General features: G+C 57.3%; 1 protein-coding gene across 1 annotated transcript; it reads left to right on the plus strand.

Annotated features, from left to right (window-relative positions):
• Nucleotides 1-3,117: 3,117 nt before the first annotated feature.
• Nucleotides 3,118-6,856, plus strand: ADRA2A (adrenoceptor alpha 2A). Its single transcript, XM_004428080.3, has one exon. The coding sequence runs from the start codon at nucleotides 4,079-4,081 to the stop codon at nucleotides 5,459-5,461; it is 1,383 nt and encodes a 460-aa protein (XP_004428137.1). The 5' UTR covers nucleotides 3,118-4,078; the 3' UTR covers nucleotides 5,462-6,856.
• The last annotated feature ends 427 nt before the right edge of the window (nucleotides 6,857-7,283 follow it).

A 7,283-nucleotide genomic window follows, 5' to 3' on the forward strand; every position in this document is an offset into this window, starting at 1 on the left:
GAGTCAGTGCTAATAAATAGTATTTATTTTTATTAATAGTAGAAATAATAATGGACCCCCATTTGTGTGCTCAGAGTGATTCCTCCTCAGGCCATGAAAGCCAACCTCCATATTTACGGTGGCTCTCAACCGTTTGTTCTGCCCCAGATCCCTGGAGGGCTGTGACACCCTCCTGGTGTCCTGCTGGCCCACCAGGGCAGTGATTTTCAATCTGGTGCCCATTCTTGGTAGCTCAGGTTGGTTTGATAAAAGTTCCCAGGTCACGTGGACACCCCCTCCCTGCCCCTAACAGGGCACTTGCTCATCACTCCTGCCCACCACTGAGATTTATTGCTTAAGGCAGTGAGTCTTGAGCAGAGTGTGCATGTTAGAATCTCACAAGGAGCTTTGTTAAAATACACATGCGGCATCCCACCGTGAACTTGATGAATCCTAATTGCCCTGGTGGAGCAGTGGTGAGCATATTTTACCTCCCCAGGCAGTGCTGATATACAGGCCCGGTTAAAAACTATTGTCCTCAGGGATGCCTCTCTGCTCAACGTGTCTCACTCAGCTAGCACAGCACTAAATCTTCCAGCAAAAAATAACGGTGTCCACGTAGCTTTTCGAAGCTCGGAGATACTGACCCTGTGTATCAAACGAAGGAGGCAGAGCCTTTGGTGATAAGGTACTTGTGACGAGATGAAGAGCTCAGCATATAAAGGGGTTCTGTATATAGTCCTGGACACGATGCACACTAGGTCCTTCACAAAAGCCAGCTATTGTTATCAATAATTGTTGTGTGTTGACCTTGGAGATCCTAGCTCCTTGAAAGGCCTGTTTTCATTTTAGGGGAAAAGACTCCAAACCCGGGAATTAAGAAACCAACTGGCTGTTTGGAAAGCATTTAGAAAATGTGACAAGAGGCATCATACACAGGCTAGCAGCAGAGGTTCCAAGAAAGGAAAGCCGTGTGGCCTCTGTTTTCATTTTCCTTTTTGTTTCTGAAATGAGACAGGAAGGAGAGCAGTGTGTTACCAGCTGGTGTGGAGATGGGCAGCGATGGTCTCCCAGTACTCAGTCCCTAAGTTCTGTGAACAACACCGTGAACCCAGATTGCCATGGCCTTCGATTTTTGGCTCTCTTAGCATTCACACTCAAGGTTTGGGGCTCCTGGTTGCTGTGCAAAAATGAATGTAACCACATTTCCAACTGAGTGTAGTGCGATGTCTCTGCCACCTGCCAGGAGACTCAAAGCTGAGGTTTGAGTAGAAGATGGAAAATCATGGACTCAATGGAGAGAGGAAATTCTGCCTTCCCAGCTTTCTTTAGATTCTCCAGAAAAGGGGGTTAGAGAGGCTCCTCAGAATTTAGACTGGAAGAGGAGGTCACCCCAGTGGAGCAAAGATTAGAAGATAAAGGTACTGAATCAAATGAGAGGTCTGTGAAGTACTTTGAAAAGTATAGACTTTGTGTCCACGTACATCAAGAACAGTAGCATCAATAACTGTATCACTGATGGGGTCTGTAGACATCAGCCAGGGTGGAAGATGATGCTCAAGGTTCTAAATTTAGTCCTTAGCCCCCAGCCAGACCTGAGCCTGAACCCTGCTGGGCAGAGAGGCGATCTGTTCAGTACTCCGATCTTCCAGCGTAGGTGACTACATAAGCTATTTTGGTTTAGTGGGTCCTTAAATAAGACAATTTTTCTTCAGGTCTAATCTCTCCCCTGCTGACAGTTTCTATCCTCCTGGGCCTTACCCTTAAACTGCCTGCTGCTTATCTGAGAAGTACAGATAGTACAATACAAGCTGGTACTCTAGCAACTGTTAAAATCTATTGTAGGACATCTAGCACACAGACAAAAACTTGCCGTTCACCCCACTCCATGCTATTCCTACCAGAGAGAACACGGAATATATTCTCTCTTCTCTTGGCCAGCACCCTCCCTCTACTGAAAGATGGTGTGTGCATCTGAAATGGGGGTGGGTGAGGGTGGAGCCCAGCTTTCCTCCGCTACAAAGACACAATGGTTCAGAGCAGGCCAGAACCGGGCGCCACCGAGGCACGGTCCAGGCCTGTCGGATCTGCGGGCACGGTGGGCTGCCCTGAGCCGGTTCAGGGTGGGATGCCAGTCCTGCACTCTGATGCCTATGGCGCCCTTCCTTAATGTGACTTGATCAGACGGTTCCCCACTCCCGCCGGAGATAGACACACAAGAGTGTATGCTTTAGGAGGATTTCTGCGACACGACAAAGTGCAATTTAAAAATCTAGATTTTCTTTTCTTGAGCTTGGATCCAAACTTGTCCTGAGATAGGAGAAGGCGCTGTAGGCAAAGGACTACAGGGGAGGGAGAAGGCACCCGGCGCCGGCGGGGCTTCCCAGCCGTGACGAGGAGCGGCCAGCAGGTGTCAGTGCGCCCTCGCTCTGTCACTGCGCGCGGCCTCCGCCTCCAGGACCCCTCCCCACCGCGGTCTAAGGGGGCGCGGTCCAGACCCCAGGCCGCTCGCGTCTCGCAGACAGCTCTGTGGCTGGGACGATACGTAGGCCACCTCTCCCCTAAGCGGGTCTCTGAAATCTGGCCGGGCCCGCTCCCCCGGGGGCGGTTCCCATTCCGCCCTAGGGGGTTCCATCCAAACCTGCGCCTTCCTCTCTCACCACGACCCACTTCACCCCGGCCGCGAGGAGCACTTGCGGACGAGGGCGGGCCGGCCCAGGGCGGGGCTGTTCCGGATACGACCCGTACCGGTGGCTGCTTCTCCTGATTCGGGCCAGGGCTTTCCGACACCCTTTCCTCCCAGGACTCAGCTCGATGGGGGCACTCTCGGGTGCCCACTGCTTTCTGCTGGCCCGTCCCGGAGCTGCTCGGCCAATTCCCAGCAGGGACCGCTCCCCATTCCCCGGGCACGCTCTTTAAACCTCTCGCTCAAGGTACCCGCCTCTCCAAAGGGCTCGTCGCGCCAAGGGGGCAGCGCTCCCCTGGGTCTGGCGCGGGGCGCGGGCGCTAGACCGGTGGAGGGGAGGCGCAAGGGGCGGGGGAGGGTCTGTTTCCCACGTGGGGGCTGACGCCGGCTGCTCGGCAACGCCGGCTTGATCCTGGGGCTATAAAACCAGTTCACGGTGAGCACGGCGGAGCAGCAGCGGCTCTGGCTTCGGTGCAGACACCCAGCAGCCGGCGCGCTGCCGCCCGGCCACCCCCAGCACCTTCTCCCCCCAGCCCTGCGCACCTGCCCCAACTCACGCTGCCCTCGGACCCCGGCTGTCCGGTCGCGCGCAGTGCCCGCAGCTCGCCGGGCCGACGCCCAGGAGACTCCCTGCTTTGGCCGCGGCTCCTGGAGGGCCGATCGCCCACCCGGCCCGGCCCTCCTGAGGACGGGGGCGCCTTCATGCGGCCCCCACCCCCCTCGCCCCGCCGCCGCCGCCGCCGCCCCCGAGCTCCGCGCGCTGCGCCCCAGCCCCAGCAGGGCACGCAACTTTGGAAGTCCCGCGGCGCTCTGAGAGGTGGCAGAGTCCGCACCCCGGCCCCAGCCCGGGCTCCGCCGGCCCCGCCGCGTCTGGGGGAAGCGAGAGAGTCGGTAATCGCTTCGGGGATGTAAGGAGACAGACATAGGACCCCAAGCCCGCATCAGCACCCCTCGGCTGCCTCCCGGGGTGGGGGCGGGCCCCGCACACGGTAAGACCTCTTGCTTTCGCTCAGGCTCGAGAGTCGAGAGAGAGATATATATTTAATATCCTGTCATCCTTTCAAGTCATCAGGCCACCGATGACTTTTGTTCTCCCTTCTTGAAGAATAAATCTCTTTCCCCATCGGCTCGATCTACTCTCTCCCGTCGCTCAGAAATAAAACTTGGCTGTATTTAGGAGCTGGGAGCGAGAAGGCGCCCACCCCGAGCGCCCGAAGCGTGGGTCGGGCGCGGTTCGCTGGAGCCGGGCCCATGGGCCGCTAGCGGTCCCCCAGCTCGGGCCCGACCTTCCTGCGGCCCCCTCCCCATGTGAGCCTCGGCGGGGCGAGCGGGGCGCGGAAGGAAGAGGAAGACCCACGGCGCTGGGCCGGAAGGCAGCTGGCAGCAGGCCCAGGCCAGCGGGCACCCGCGTTCATGTTCCGCCAGGAGCAGCCGCTGGCCGAGGGCAGCTTCGCGCCCATGGGCTCCCTGCAGCCGGACGCGGGCAACGCGAGCTGGAACGGGACCGAGGCGCCGGGGGGCGGCGCCCGGGCCACCCCCTACTCCTTGCAGGTGACGCTGACGCTGGTATGCCTGGCCGGCCTGCTCATGCTGCTCACCGTGTTCGGCAACGTGCTCGTCATCATCGCCGTGTTCACAAGCCGCGCGCTCAAGGCGCCCCAGAACCTCTTCCTCGTGTCTCTGGCCTCGGCCGACATCCTGGTGGCCACGCTCGTCATCCCTTTCTCGTTGGCCAACGAGGTCATGGGCTACTGGTACTTTGGCAAGGTGTGGTGTGAGATCTACCTGGCCCTCGATGTGCTCTTCTGCACATCGTCCATCGTGCACCTGTGCGCCATCAGCCTGGATCGCTACTGGTCCATCACGCAGGCCATCGAGTACAACCTGAAGCGCACGCCACGCCGCATCAAGGCCATCATCATCACCGTGTGGGTCATCTCGGCCGTCATCTCCTTCCCGCCGCTCATCTCCATCGAGAAGAAGGGCGGCGGCAGCGGCCAGCAGCCGGCCGAGCCGCACTGCAAGATCAACGACCAGAAGTGGTATGTCATCTCGTCGTGCATCGGCTCCTTCTTCGCGCCCTGCCTCATCATGATCCTGGTCTACGTGCGCATCTACCAGATCGCCAAGCGCCGCACCCGCGTGCCGCCCAGCCGGCGGGGCCCGGATGCGGGCGCCCCGCCGCCGGGGGGCGCCGAGCGCAGGCCCAACGGCCTGGGTCCGGAGCGCGGCATGGGCCCCGTGGGCGCCGAGGTCGAGCCGCTGCCCGCCCAGCTTAACGGTGCCCCCGGGGAGCCCGCGCCGGCAGGGCCGCGCGACACCGACGCGCTGGACCTGGAGGAGAGCTCGTCGTCCGAGCACGCCGAGCGGCCCCCCGGGCCTCGCAGGTCCGAGCGCGGCCCCCGGGCCAAGGGCAAAGCCCGGGTGACCCAGGTGAAGCCCGGGGACAGCCTGCCGCGGCGCGGGCCGGGGGCGCCGGCGGCCGGTCCCGGGGAGGAGCGCGGCGGGGGCGCCAAGGCGTCGCGCTGGCGCGGGCGGCAGAACCGCGAGAAGCGCTTCACGTTCGTGCTGGCCGTGGTCATCGGCGTGTTCGTGGTGTGCTGGTTCCCCTTCTTCTTCACCTACACGCTCACGGCCGTCGGCTGCTCCGTGCCGCGCACGCTCTTCAAGTTCTTCTTCTGGTTCGGCTACTGCAACAGCTCGCTGAACCCGGTCATCTACACCATCTTCAACCACGACTTCCGCCGCGCCTTCAAGAAGATCCTCTGCCGCGGGGACAGGAAGCGGATCGTGTGAGCGCAGAGCCCGCGCCGCGCGAACAGACTCGTGCAGATCGCAGGCAGCTGGGATCCAGGGGCGCGTCTACGCAGGCCTAGTACTCTGAAACCAGGGTCCTGCCTACTCTGCGTTTCCTGGCCCGGGAGGTTGCTCTGCGGCTTCCGGGCATCTGCTCTTCCCTACCAGGGAAAAGTACTGACTGGGAGGGCCACACGCCCCCCAACTGTTGTTAGGGCTGCTTCTGACTGGGAGCCATCTCTCTAGGTTCTTGGGCCGCCCCTAATCAGTGTTGTTTCCTAAAGATATTTTCACGTCCAAGTCCAACTCTGACAGCAGTTCAGAGCAAGCGCTGGACCCCAGAGCGTACGGCTCACAAAGGGTTAATGGACGGGGGTTACCCAGGCCCCGCTGATTGCTGTCTCCCTCCCACCAACTCTATTTTTAAACAAACGCTCAGGGCCGTCCTGCCCGCCCTCCCATCCCCCACTGTAAATATACACTATTTTTGATAGTGCACACAGGAGGGTCCCCAGTGTCGCTTTGCTTTTGATGTCAGAATCCTGGCTGTTGGAGATGCCCTGGAGGCAGACACGTTGTGTCTGGTTCAGGCTAAGTCCCTTTGCAATGCAAGCCCTTTTCTAGCGTCATTACCTCCCTCTGTGTCCTTGTCACCAGCAACTGGTGACTGTCCCCGGGGCCTGGATTTGCTTTGAGATTTCCTGAGGGAAAAGGTTTGTCTATTTTTTTTTCCTGTGCATAACAGCATAATTGTCTTTTCCTATGTAAATATTACAGTGTTGGACCAGACAGAAGTAAATGAACCTTTCCGCCTTGCATCAGCCCTGTGTATAAAGCCATTATCCTCTGATGCACCCTTTGCCCCAGTAACTCACTTTAAAACCGTCTCTTTCCGATGCCCCCTCCCTCCTACCCTCCTGGGCCCACCGCTTGAAGAATATGTATGTTTCTATCTTGTATCTCTGTGCGCCCTTCCCTCCCCAAAAGTGCTGACTGCGGGAAATCTTTAAGCTGCTGTTTTTAGACACAGGGGAGTGGAAATTGTGTGGAAGAAGCAAACCTGATACAATTTGCCCAAGGTAAACAGTTTGGAAAGACAAATGGGCCTGCCAGACTGTACAGTTCCTGCCCCAGGAGCTCCTAAGTCTCAGAGAGGTGTCCTCTACCCGCTTTTCTGGTTGAGAGCATGTCACTGATGAGCTCGTATAGTCAGGGGAGGAGCGGAGACCTCCTGTTTACATCCGAGTTTCTACGTGTTTGAGACAGATTCTTTAAGGCCCACACTCTCCTGTCACTAAAGAAAAACTAATGTCAGCACATGTTGCTAATGGCAGTGGATTTTTTTTAAATAAAAAGTTTACAGATCAACTGTGAAATAAATATGAATTAAATGGTCCTGCCTGTTATCTGAGTTTCCAAAAGCTTTGAGAGTCTGGGAACATCGGGTTATATATATATATTTTTAAATTAAAAAATGTGTGTACATTATAAAACACTCACTTTTAAAAGTGCGAGCAATAACAGAGTTACCGTTTACCGTTTCTTACGTGCTGGACACTGTGGTGAGCCCACGATAGGCTCTGCTACATTTAATCTTCCCCCAAACCCTGTGAGGTCGGTACTATTATTCCCATTTTACTGGTGAAGAAACTGAGTCCCAGAGGGCAAGTGATTTACTCAAGGTTAACGAGTGGTGGCAATGCATTGTATCTAGCTTTTTCTGATTCCAGGGTCTGTGCTCTTAACCTCTTGCCGGAGTTACATCATTAGTACTTTGCGAAATGCTGCCAGCAGTAAGGTCTCTATGCAAAGTGTGCTATAT

This window comes from Ceratotherium simum, chromosome 6, assembly GCF_057802395.1.
Source record: "Ceratotherium simum simum isolate JZ-2026a chromosome 6, ASM5780239v1, whole genome shotgun sequence".
Lineage (NCBI taxonomy): Eukaryota > Metazoa > Chordata > Mammalia > Perissodactyla > Rhinocerotidae > Ceratotherium > Ceratotherium simum.